Below are 13,562 nucleotides of genomic sequence, written 5' to 3'. Positions count from 1 at the left end.
ATAGACACAGCCAGCAGTATGACAACATATTTGAACACACACAGCAATGGTATTTACTGACAGTTTCCCGGGGGTATTTTAGAGTTGATGATTGAAAATTAATGTAACATACAGAAGGTGATGAGGAGCTCAGCTGTCACAGTATCTAGTAATGAGGGGGAATAGATAGTAGTAGTGTGAGAGAGGCAGAAAAGAAAAGAAAGAGAGCAAGTTGGAAGGTAAAGTGGAAGAATAGTAAAAAGGTAAGCGAGAGACAATGTGCATTAAAACAGCTAAGAATCATCCCATCTATCTCTACAGTTCCATTCTCTTCACATTTGCTATATTTATGTCCACAGCATAGACTAATTACTTAAGTAATTGTGTTATAAAATTGTACACTTGGCCCTGTATTGTTAGATTTAGCACACTGCAGTCACGTTATTATTTAGTAGCCTCAACCCTACTTTTGTATCATTACTGCAGTGCAGTCCTCTCATTAGACAGCAGTCTCAACAAAGACTCTCTTGAGCCACGGGAATCTGAAGGCTTTTGCCTGTGCCTCAGTGATGTTGCTGATGGCTGTTCCACCTTTCTCCTTTCTCCCTCCTTGTGCAACAGGGTTAAGGCTTAGAGGAACTTCATGCAAAGCCTGTGCATTCAAACTCTTTCTATTGAAATTCTAGTTGATAAGACTAAAAGTTTATATTACAACAGTGGCAAAAGACATTAACTGCCTCAGAGGGCACAGTTAATCTTCTGCTGCTCCACACTTCAAAAGCTACACTATGAAGAGCTGAATGAATGGACATGTATAACATTTATACAGTAAGGGCAAACTGAGTATTTTCATTCCTCTGTGCTGGCTACAGTTGTGGTTGAAGTATTATATTTTTGTGATCCATCCATTCCAATCTTGTGAACTTGATATCTCAGGAAAAAAAGAAAAAAAAAAGAAAAAGAAAAAGAAAAATTCTGCAAATTTCTCAGAAAAGTTCTCTTGAACCCAAGAAGGAAGTGATGAGAATTTGGTGGTGGAGGCATATAACTGCAAAGTGGTAATCCTAGTTTTGAGTTCTTAAACAGCTATAATACTAATCTGCCTTAAATAGTCAACTAAAAAAATAAAAAATACAAAGTATGTTACATATATAGGAAATCAGCTCATTATTCACATGCAGAATTAACACAAAAAAAAATTATACAAAATGACTGAAAAGTGATGAGGGCTTTTCATTTTTTTATATGTAAACTATATGGACAAAAGCACTGGGCCACCGTCACATTACATTACTGCCATGCCATGAAGCTCCCTGTGCACACTTTTTGTTCTGTTAATGCCAGAGGGGGTTTGGTACTCCGCAGTTATTTTGTAAGCAGAGCGTTGGTGACTTTTACTCACTATGTGTCTGAGCACTCAGCAACTCTGCTCTGCAACTTTATGTAGTCTGACACTTTGTGGCTGAGTTGCTGTGGTTCCTAAATGATTTTACTTCACAATAATACCACTTACAGATGATGATGGAATATCTAGTAGGGAAGAAATTTCCCAAACTGACTTGTTGCAGCAGTGGGTTCTATTAGAGTACTATGCTCAAAGTACCGGTGAGCTCTTTAGAGAAACTGATTCTTTTCACATGTATGGCTAGGTCCTTGATTTTATACACTTGTAACAATGAGACTGAAAACACTTGAATACAAAGATTAAGAGATGAGGCCCAATACTTTTTGTCCATATAGTTTATGTTTTCTCAATGGAACTTATTTCCTATGATATTTTGTAATCTGCAGACAAGCACCTTCCTTTACACCTCATCAACATTTACTAACCACTACCTTTTAGCTTTAAAATGCCTGGTTAAGTATAGGTGAATTTTTTATATACCTAAGCTGATCACTGATTATCTGCAAACCACCTGCAGAAATCTCAAAGCACAAAGCTGCTGTATGACCTTCAGAAGCTGGCTGTGCTGCCATCAGTATCTCCCTCCTTCTGGTACCATGGGGCTTTGACCCATGTGCTCCTAGGTTCCAGTATAGTTGACAGTCTGGTGTCAGCTGACCTTTGTATCTTAAAGGGTCAACTGAAGAAAACAACAAAAGCACAACTTCTTTCTCAACCCTGCTGGTATCCAGTCATGTATTTTCTTAGGGTTTCAAGATATCTACCCCACCCCACCCTCCAGTTATGTGAGCACACACATGCATACAAAATATCACAAAAATACATATTATTGATAAAGTAAAATATGATGGGATTAACTTGGGCCAAGGGTATTTCAGCTCATTTTGATCCTTACCATGGAGTACAATAACCAGAAATATGTTTCCTATCTACAGCATAACAACATTAATCCCAATTTTATTCTTTAAAGAAAGAGTCAAAACAACCTCTGGATGCAAGAAAAAAAAAGTCTCTTTGGGCCCAGCAAAGCTGCAACGGCTGACAGCCTAAAACTCTTTCTTTATAGAATCATCATATATTTTTCATCATAGAAATGCTTTGAACCAAAGTGTGGGGTATCATTTCAATGGACTTCTAAAGAGTCATAGTGTCACCAGAGACTGGCACTGCGGTGGCTTGGGCTTCCCCAAGCAAGTTGCAGTGAAAATCCTGCACAAATTTATACACCAAATACAAACATACAAACCAAAAAAAAAAGAGGGTATTGCAAACTGACTGTTGCCCCTGTTAGCGAGCAATGAACTACACATCATTAAAGTAGCAGTCTAACTATATTTGGTAGCTCAGCTGCATTCATATTTGCATACAGCAGTTGTTCATGTAATTGACTTACTTTTTACACCGTTTTTTTGGTCATTACTAAAGCTACTACAGACAATTCTGAGCAATCTTGTCTTTCTGAGAGCGCATGTGCAAAAAGGGCGAGCATGCAGCGGCAATGTCATCACGAACTAAGATGTCAGATCTAAGTCTGAAGGAGATATCCATGCTTAATCAAATATGTGACACTGACAAGCAACAACATTTTTACTAACTGAGAGTAAATACAGTCTCTACTGCAAAGAGTGGTTATTTCTATACAAGATAGTTTGAACTACTTTTTCCAAGTAGCTTTAGTTAACCAAAGGAAACATCTCCCTAGAGCAGCTTTGCTGAAGTTCAGCTTCTTCGAGTGAAGTAATTGGAAGGTTCCAAAGCTATGATTTCAAAGTAGCTTCCCCAGCACTGACTGTTGCCATATGAAAACTCATACATGCAAAAGAAAACATGTGAGGAAAAAAAAAAATCCAAATTTTTGTTTCATATTCAGGTCCTTCCTGTCCGACCCCACGGGGAAATCATTACTTCTATCCTTCTAAATATGCATGTTGTTAATTATGCATCTTGTTATCACTGGCTAATCTGCATACTCTCATGTATAAAGTCCCTCTCATTACCATTCAGAAGGCCATCTCACAGGTGTGCTGAGTAAATATACAACACACAGCAGCTGATTAAAAAAAGCACGCACGCACACATGCACACACACAAACAAACAAGTTTCTACACAGTCTGCCTTCACGCTTGCATATTCAAACATGGGGACATATTAAAACAAGTGGAGACACACAAGCTTGCTCAGTCAAGTGTATAGACTCCCAGAAACATACACATGTACACAGAAACAATGAGAGCGGACATCAGCCAAGTAGCAGACATATTATGCAACCCTGCCGACAGAAGGTTCAGGTTTCCCTCGTATGGGTGGTGGTTTGGTCTGTGCCAACTCATTAAGTACACAGCTGGCCAAAAGAGTTGGAGTGGGGTAAGACCACATGGGTCCTCAGATAAGTGCCTGACTAGATTTTCAGATAATATTTCAGAATACAAAAGGCTATTTGTCACATATTATAACATATATGTAATATACAAAAGTAATTAAGACTGCAGTGTCATTTGATTGAAGCAATCTGTATTTCTTGCTATGTATGACCTCATATAAAAGGCATAGAGATGACTATTGTTGTGAATTGATTCTACATAAATGCAACTGTACATTTTGTACTTCAAATTAAATTTTGATCCTCTGCAAGCAAGCAATAAATAAATAAAGATTTTACTCTCATTTACTGCAGACATAGTAAAACACATTACACTACAATACTGTAGGTTGTAGGGAGCCCTCAAAGTTTGGCAGCAATGGAAGTGGAAGACTGATTATCATTCAAATGCTAACAATTATAATAATAATCAAAAAGACAACAAGGGACTCACTCAGGTTCCATCTGAGCCCAGTGGTGATTGTCTGGCAGGGTCCACCTACTGGAATCAGGCTGCACCAGTCCCCCTCCAGACCTGTGTTCACGTCCAGCCTGTGGCTGCCCTGCTGGCACAGAGCATTAGTGTGAACATGAATTAGTATATGTGTGTGTGCGTGTGTGTGTCTGTGTGAGAAAAATCAATGAGACAAACAAACATGAAAACGGAAATTAAATTTGGAGAAAGACTTCTTAAACTTTTTGCGCCCTAACTGGGAAACTTCGACACCAAGGCTCATTAAAATAAATTATTAGTCTTGTCGGAGCTGTAACCAATTGTCGGTTCCCACGGTACTGTAAAAAAGAAAGAGAAAAAAAAAAGACCTTGCCATTTTGAATTATTATCTACTTTACTGTGCATCACAGAGGGCCAGACTATTTTTGAAATGATACCTATAACTGTACTAACAAGCAGCATAAAACTCAAAAGTAGTTACAGAGTTACTGTATGATACCTAACTCAAAGGTTTTTTAAAAAAAACAAAAAAAAACTGTCTACTGTAAAGTATTTTAAAACCTTTGAAAGAAGAGTATCTAATGCAAATTTTTCATTTTCTAATTGTGTCTAAAAGATGGATAAAGAAATGTTTCTGAGCTCCAGTGACATTTCATGTGGTGCTTTACAAAGACAAGAAACATAAACAAAATTCTGAAATGTCACAGTATTCCTTAGCAAAACTCGGGCTGGGAGACAAAATTCAACGGAGTCACACAGTGTAGGTAAAAGCTAGGCACCAACTTTTCAGGCTAAATAATGACTTTGGTCTCAGTGCACTGGTTATATTAAAGCCGAATGCTGGGACATAAAAGGTCAAGGCAAAGTTTCTTACATTTACAGTGTATACCAAATATAGAAAGAAATATCCTAGTTTCAATCCAGCACATATAGACACGCTTTGACAAACAATGCTGTGGCTGCAGGAAAGTATAACAAGCCTCAAACTGAACAATTATGCGTCATCAGTGCAATAAATTTTGAGCTGCCGTGTATGTTTAATTTACCATACACTCAAACATGAATCCCAACACAAAAACTGTTGACAGCAACAACTTACAGCCATCATCTAAAAGATAAAAGAATCATACAGGCACAGACGGCTCAATATTCAATTAAGAGTTTGAAATCTTTAGTTTGACATGTTTAAAGTTTTCTTTGCTTGGCTTCCTGGAGCTGCAGAGCCAGAGGGAAGGAATGATGGGGAAATTCTAAGCTTTGGAGCTTTTGGTGTTTAGGAAACAGCCCTGAGGATGTTTTCTATACTTAAACACAGTATCTTTGTGTAAACGTGTCAAAGTAACACAGTAAATAAGGAACGGAGAGAAATCAAAGCAAACGCATGTGCACTTGCACATGAACACACACATATGCAGTAGAGGCTTGACTCAGAGTAAGAGTGTAGCCCCTTTTTGTTTGTGACAATAGCTACTATCAACATAAAGACAAAGTCTTGGGGGAAAGCTTTAAGTTATTTGTGTCAAATGTAACACAACATTTGCTTTTTTTCAATTACGAGGAGTAAGTAGGCCAAACATGCTGTTAACGTATGTTGGTATGCTTATATTTTCCTATATTTCTTGCCTGTGACATATCACAGGCTTATATATTAAATACATGGAATCAGCAATAAACAAAAGCATAGGAGCAATACCTAAACCATGTAAACACCATGAAAGTACAATCCCCAATCCTTAGTAATTTATCTTATAATTCATACCACTTTCTTTCTTTCTTGATACCAACATCCACTCAATGAACACTTCATTAAATTTAACACTTTAACCCTTGTGGCATAGATTCAACAGCGTACTGGAAACATTCCTCAGAGATTTTGGTCCACATTGACATGACAGCATCACACAGTTGCTGCATATTTGTCGGCGGTATCTTTTGTTCCACTACAACTCAAAGGTGCTCTCTTGGATTGAGAGCCAGTAACTGGAGGCCATTTGAGTACAGTGAACTTAATGTCATGTTCAGGAAACCAGTTTGAGATGAGCTGAGCTTTGTGACATGGCATATTATCCCGCTGGAAGCAGCCATCAGAACATGGTTATGTTGAACCTTCAACTGAAGGTAGGATGGATCCACGCTTTTGTGCTATTTATGCCAAATTCTGACTCTGCCATCCAAATGCCAGAGCAGAAATTAAGACTCATTAAACCAGGCAATGTTATTCCCAATTTTTATGGTACAATTTTGGTGAGCCTATGTGAATTGTAGCCTCAGTTTCCTGGTAGCTGACAGGAGTGGTACCCAGTGAGATCTTTTGCCCATCTCTTTCAAGTTTCACATGTTGTGTGTTCAGAGATCCTCTAGCGTATTCCTTGGTTGTAACAAGTGGTTATTTGAGTTAGTGTGGCCTTCCTCTCTGTTTGAAGCAGTCTGGCCATTCTCTTTTGACCTCTGGCATCAACAAGCCATTTTCCCCAAAAGAACTGCTGCTCACTGGATATTTTCTGTTTTTTGGACCATTCTCTGTAAACTCTGAGATGATTGTGTGGGAAAATGCCAGTAGATCAGCAGTTTCTGGAATACTCGTCCCAGCCCATATGGCACCAAAAACCACGCCATATTCAGAGCCACTTGAATCACCTTTCTTCCCCATTCTGATGCTTGGTTTGAACTTCAGCAGGTCATCTTGACCATGTCTACATGCCTAACTGCATTGAGTTGCTGCCATATGATTGGTAGATTAGATGTTTGTGTTAACATCCAGTTGAACAGGTACACTTAACAAAGTAGCCAGTAAGTACGTTTACTAGCTGGGTAAATTATTATTTTTTTTTTTACTATTTTAAGTATTATTCAATTATTTCACCACACTGGCTCTGAGTATTTAGTATTTTCTTGGCAGATGACTGACAGATATTAGATGCCTGTTGTGTGCAGTCTCCCACCTCCCACTTGTTGTTAACTAATCTAAAGATATGTAAGATCAGGAAATTACAAAACAGTCAGAGCCCAGTGTAAACACTGAACTATCACGACAGAATATTAGTAATACAAATACTATTAGATTTATTTAAGAACCTGTCTTACCATCCCTACATTATTTTAATGAACATTTGAAGCTGTTTTCTGTCTTGCATTTATTACACTAAATTATTAATATCAGTACAGAACTTGCTCCAGCACAGGAGGCAGACAAGTTACCTCAGGTATCACACTTTATCATTTAAATCAGCTACTGCACTGACAAGTTTCACTCCTTGAAAGGGCATCAGGTAAGCAGCCTTGTAGTTCTGACCTCGAGTGAATGCACTGGAATGATTTATAGCATGAATTTGGCTGACACAGTGTTGTGCATTGCGTGTCCCACAACACAGAGAGCCTGCTTTCTCAAGTATCTTCAGAGGCTGGGATACTAATTTGAGTAAATGTGGCTCTGGTTGGTCCTCCAACTGAGATTCAATAAAGCAGACACTAAGACAAAAACAAAACAAAGCAGATGAAGTCAGTGTAATGTACCCCACTTTTTTCAAGATTGAAACTAAGCAAATTTAGCTCTACACTGGGACCTAGGCTGATTAAAACATCCTCTTGGTGTTTAGGGACACAGAATCAAAAGCTTGTAAGCAGCCCTCACAGTGTCCCTATCCATAACTTAATAAAACACACCATAATTATGCAACACCCTGAGCCTGCTATAGAAAACACATAACTTCTGCACATTTCCCAAAGACAGCATAATAAAACTTTGACACTTCATTTGGGAGACAAAAACTAAAACAAACAGACACAACCCTGATGAAATCAGTGCATGCCTGAGTCACAGATATATACTGATTAAATCAAGATGAAGAGGAATGCCTCACACATTTCTTACAGTGTGTAGGTTTAATGGGATATTGTGGTTCTAAGTAGCTTGAACACTATACACTGTTTGACATAATCCCCACTTGTCAAATTTGCACCAGAAAAATGGTAACTTAGCTGTGGTCACAATGTGTTGGTGGTGTGTGTCTGTATGTGCGTGTGTGTGTGTGTAGATTGTATACAGAACATGATCAACACCGTATGTGCTGATTGTACCAAATACGAAAACTAAGCACGTAACAAACCTGTGATTGCATGGAATACGTGTGGTGAGGATATTTGGCAAAAGTTGTAAACACTTCAATTACAGATGTAACTTGAACAAATAGCACCGGGCTTTTCGAAGGTTGCGTTCACCTTCATGTACAGGCGTCTGCGTTCATCAGTCGCTGGCGAATTGGAGCCGCGTTGACAAACGAGCTTAATTTACCTTCACTGAAGTAAGATTAATTGGAGGTGTCGAGGTATGAAGCAGCAAATGACAACACGCCTTTGGAATAATGACAAGAAGTAGGGAGTGAGTGTATGAGAGAGAGGTTTACTTAAGGTGTTACAAGGTGTCATCAGGAAGTGCGACAGTTAGTTGTTTGTCCCGAAGACCTCTCAAATAAACAACACTGGGGAGTATGGGAAGGGGGGTAGTATGTGTCCCAAATGGTGGCCATTCAGCCTACTTGTAAACTCAATCAAGTGAGGAGCATGAGAAAGTGGTTAGCATTGAGGGAGAACAATTTAGCAGCATCAAAAGAGATTCGCTCACTCTCATTCACAACAGCAAACTGGGGCACCATAAGAGCAGAGAAGTGTGTGTGTGTGTGTGTGTGTGTGTGTGTGTGTGTGTGTGTGTGTGTGTGTGTGTGTGTGTGTGTGTGTGTGTGTGTGTGTGTGTGTGTGCGCCCTCTTGAAGTGATTACTTAACAAAGAAACAAAGTGTTCAACACTCCAATCAAGGTGGAAACAGACGAAGGAAAAGAACATTTTTTGAGAAAGAACAGAAAATGAAGGGCTGGGCGAGGGGTGATTAGAAGGACCGGGAGACATTGTGCTCCCTTGCTAGTCTAAAGTGGGGGAAAAAAAAAACTGCATCTGCCTGTGTATGTAGTGTTTATAATGCAGCTTAAGAGAAAGATACAGGTATGCCAAGTCCATCTTTGGCTTTATAAAAAAAATAAATAAAAGGAAAATGTGCTTTGTAGCTCAAAAATGTAAAAGAACTAAACAGAAACATGGTGGTGGTGGTGGGGGTGTCCCTTTACATTAGTATGTCCTTTCATACAATTGTGGGTTTATTGTGGGTTTGTAATACACTCACAGGTCTGAGTAGATATGCCAGGCTTGTTCCCTGTATGATCAACAGTGGGAGTTGCGTCATGGACAGAGCATGGTAGAGGGTTTCCACAGATGCCATGGCCTGGTCAAACCTGCCTGCCAGACCACCCAGAGTCACTATCGTATCCACCTGGAACAGCAAACAGAGATTAAGAAAATGCTTTAGTGTCTGATATAGTGGTCTGGTCCTGTGGCAGGATGCTAGAGTTTGCTTCACTTAAGTAACGTGTGATCAGCAAAATGACAGATGTAGCTGTAGGAAAAAATATTATTAAAAACAATTACACTGCATGCATTTTGGTCCGAATAAATCACACTGCCTGTCAGATAACATGCAATTAGGGAAAGGATAAAAATCCATAAAAATATTATGAAATTTAGGGGTTTATAACTGGATGACTTGTGGAACTCATCATGTGTGTTAGAATGATTGCTATTTGTCAACTTTAAATTGTTCCTAGAGCTATCTACCAACAACATTTTGAAGGATTCCTCAGTAAAATTAATAAAATAGAATCTGACTTTGGCATCTATTTTCAAGAATGAACTGTGGGGACAAGAAAGTCTTACAGGAAACTGGAACGACACCTAACTCACAATCTCCAAGAAAGTGATCTGAGCCTTACCAAAAATGTTTGTGCTCTGCCTCTGCACAAGTTCTACTTTCCCAACAACTTCCATGAAATTTGCCTAGCAGTATGTGCATACTGTTGCATTAAATCAAAAGGACAAAAGAAGCTAGAGTACTGACGGGGACTAGAAAGAGAGAGCATATTTCTCCCATTTTGGCTTTTCTTCATTGGCTCCCTGTTCATTGGCTTATAGTTAGGGCTGGATCAGGTGACCCTGAACCACCCCTTAGTTATGCTGCTATAGGCCTAGGCTGCTGGGGGGTTCCCATGATGCACTGAGTGTTTCTTTTCATTCACCCCTTTTTACTCTGGTTATACATCACTCTGTATTTAATCATTTGTTATTATTAATCTCTGGCTCTCTTCCACAGCAGGTCTTTTGTTCTGTCTCTCTCTCCTCAGCCCCAACTGCCCCTCCCTGAGCCTGGTTCTGCCCGATGTTTTTCCTTCCCACTGTCACCAAATGCTTGCTCATAGGGGGTCGTTTTGACTGTTGGGTTTTCTCTGTAATTATTGTAGGGTCTTTACCTTGCAATATAAAGCACCTTGAGGTGACTGTTTGTTGTGATTTGGCGCTATATAAATAGAATTGAATTGAATTGAATTGAATTGAACAGCATTTGGAGAGCAAAGCACTTTAATAAGACCAATGCTGTATCTTGGCTTTGTGTTATTTTACTGATAGACCCACAAGCAGTAGGGAGAACATACCTCGGCACAGAAACAAACAGCAAGGAGCTCAAGAAAAGAAAAAAGATGGAGAACAGGATTAAAAAAAAAGAAAATGCAATTAAAAACGACAAAAAAAAAAACAGAGCTTTACGGCCCAGTGTAAAGATATGGAGCATTAAAATAAGGGAAAACAAAATTATTATCAGGAAATTGTTGAAGGCAAATCAAGTGAGCTTAAGTGGATTATTATTTACTGCAATTTCAAAGCTAAAATAAGATTTTTCTTAACTTCGTGCCAGGACTTCACTAAAGAACAATATATACAGCTCTCAGCAGTTATATCCCCATACAAAGTCTCCAAGCAGTCAAGCACCAGTGTTGGCAGCCTCAACACCCAACAGAGTCTAAGGGGCAAAGGCGCTGTCACACTCTGACGACTGACAGCCATACCAACATGAAAAACGAACCAAATGCCATCAATCATATGCCCTTCAATGTTTGCACTTCAACTGAATACTAGGTAATGCAAGGTAATACTATTTTTGACTGGGCTGCAGGTGAACATTAGTGACAGACAGAAACCAAATAATGAAAAGGTTATTTATCCGTTCAACAGTTTCTGACTAATTTAACACTGAAGTGAAAAGAAAACTTTTCAATACCTTTGAACAAGCATTTTACACCTTTAGTCTTAACAGGGTACTTTAAGTTAAAGATTTTATATGTGAATAACACATTTATTCAACAAAAAGACAAAACAAAAATATATACTGTCAGTTATTTCTTTATTGTACTGTAACAATGCCTCGGCAATAAATCTTATACTGTTGGAAAGTTTATCTCCCCTTATATTTTGCTACATTTGTAAGAAAAATGCATTTGTGGGTTGCGCCCCTGATTCTCATTAGCTTAATTCAAATCTTCTCTGCCAATGCCAAACAGCTTCTTCTGCTACTGACTCTTGTTTGGCGTTGTTTATTGAATTGAATGATTGAAGTCTGAAGAAACAAGACATGCTGGCAATGTAACAATTTATTAATTTAACAAACAGGGCCCTCAGCAGCATATTGAAGAGCCATACACAGACACAACAGCCTGGCACCTCCTCTTCATGCTGGTCACCAGCTTGGTCACACACTGCTGTGCGATTAAATCCCATTCTTCAACCGCCATTCGTCTCAAGTCAGAAAATGTGGTTGTGTTGGTCAATCTGGAACAAACAGCATGCCCATCCCACAAGTGTTCAACGGGGTTGAGGTCATGACTGCTGGTAGGCCATTCCATCCTCTTTTGGAGGTAGTCTCTGATAAACCCTGCTCCGTGGGGGTCAGCATTGTCATTTTGGAGGATAGACTATGGAAATATGGGACTGATTGAATCTCATTTTGATAGCTTTCTGCATTGAGATTGTCTCCAATGATGACAAACCTGATTGTCACCACCTGGGGCACCAGAAGCTCAAAACAAGAGTCAATAGCAGAAAAAGCTGTTTGGCATTGGCAGAAAAGATTTGGCAAATTTTTGATGGGCGCAACCAACAGCAACTCTGCTGCTCAACCCACAAATGCATTTTCCTTACAAATGTGGCACCATTTAAGGGGAAATAAACAGGCTTTCCAACGGTATAAAATGTATTGCCAAGAAACATTATTGCAACAAAGAAATAATCAACCAAATGCAAATTTCCTCACTTTTTGTGCTACACAGTTCCAGTTATGCAAAAATAGTCCTTTTGCATAACTCTGCACCAGTGTCAGGCAAAGTCAGGCTGAAATTTTTGACCACTCTTCCATGCAAAATGTCTTCAGCTTCAAGATGTTTAAGGGTTGTCTCAAATGTCCTGCCCCTTATATTCCCTGCAATATTTCAATTAAATTCAAATTCGGGCATTAACTAGGCCGTTCCATAACCCTTCATTTTTTTTTTTTCTTTTCAAACTATTCCTCAGTGGACCTGAAAGTGTGCTTAGAATCATTATCCTATCCACTTCTTATTCAACTTCAGCATGAAGACAGATGGCCTATTATCTTCAAGTAGTTTTGATATGAAGCAGAATTCATAGATGAATCAAAAACCAGTCCCTGAGGCAGTGAAAAAAGCCCAAACTACAACATTTCCACTACAATGTGTCACAACTGGCATGAAATTATCCTAAAAAGCTGCCTCTGGTCTGTGCCCGACATATCCAGTGTTGCTGTAGCGAAACAACTATCTTTGATTCATTTGTCCAGAGGTTATTATTCCAAAAAGGCCTGCTCTTTGGCTGTATTTTAATTTGCTTACTGTTTTATTTTCTCTAATATTATTTGTCTAAATCAGGTTTTTCCCCATGAAGGTCCATTTTTTACAATCGCTTCCCAGTCACAGACACATGTACATTTGACATCAACTTTGCAAGAGTTAATGTACTTGCAGATCCTGTGATACATTTTTCATGTTCTTGGAGACTCCTTTTTGCATCAAAAAGTTTGCTCCTGGGCTGAAGTTGCTAAGGTGACTGCTGTACAAATTGGGACATTCGAAATCTATGATACTTTGAGATGATATTCCTCAGAGTGGAATGGTTAATTTCCCAGTTCCCATACATATATAACCATTTTTCTGAAGGGCTTGTATGTGTGTGTGTGTGTGTACCTGTGCCAGTGAAGCGGGGCAGGGAGTGCAGGAGAGCTGAGAGTGTGAAGTAGTTACTTCAGTTGAGAACAACTTGACACAATTTTGTATATATATATATATATATATAGTACACCACCACAATGGATGGATTTTAAATTAAACATCACGATAGACTGAAATGCAGACTTTCAGCTTTAATACAAGGTGTTTATAATAGTATTGCATTAAATATTTAAGAATTGCAGGCATTTTTA

At 38.9% G+C, this 13,562-nt stretch overlaps 1 protein-coding gene across 1 annotated transcript in view; it reads right to left on the bottom strand.

Moving 5' to 3' along the window:
* Nucleotides 1-13,562, bottom strand: part of tpk1 (thiamin pyrophosphokinase 1) — a 78,321-nt gene that overhangs the window by 24,369 nt on the left and 40,390 nt on the right. Inside the window, exons 7-8 of the mRNA XM_030757141.1 lie at nt 9,372-9,518; nt 4,199-4,307 (exon numbers count right to left, since the gene is read on the bottom strand). Of these exons, the coding sequence (XP_030613001.1) occupies nt 4,199-4,307; nt 9,372-9,518 (256 nt within the window). The remainder of the gene's footprint in view (nt 1-4,198; nt 4,308-9,371; nt 9,519-13,562) is intronic.

The sequence above is a fragment of the Archocentrus centrarchus genome, chromosome 20 (assembly GCF_007364275.1).
Source record: "Archocentrus centrarchus isolate MPI-CPG fArcCen1 chromosome 20, fArcCen1, whole genome shotgun sequence".
In the NCBI taxonomy this organism is placed as follows: domain Eukaryota; kingdom Metazoa; phylum Chordata; class Actinopteri; order Cichliformes; family Cichlidae; genus Archocentrus; species Archocentrus centrarchus.
Note: the sequence above shows the minus strand (reverse complement) of the source record. Positions and strands in the feature narration are given on the sequence as shown.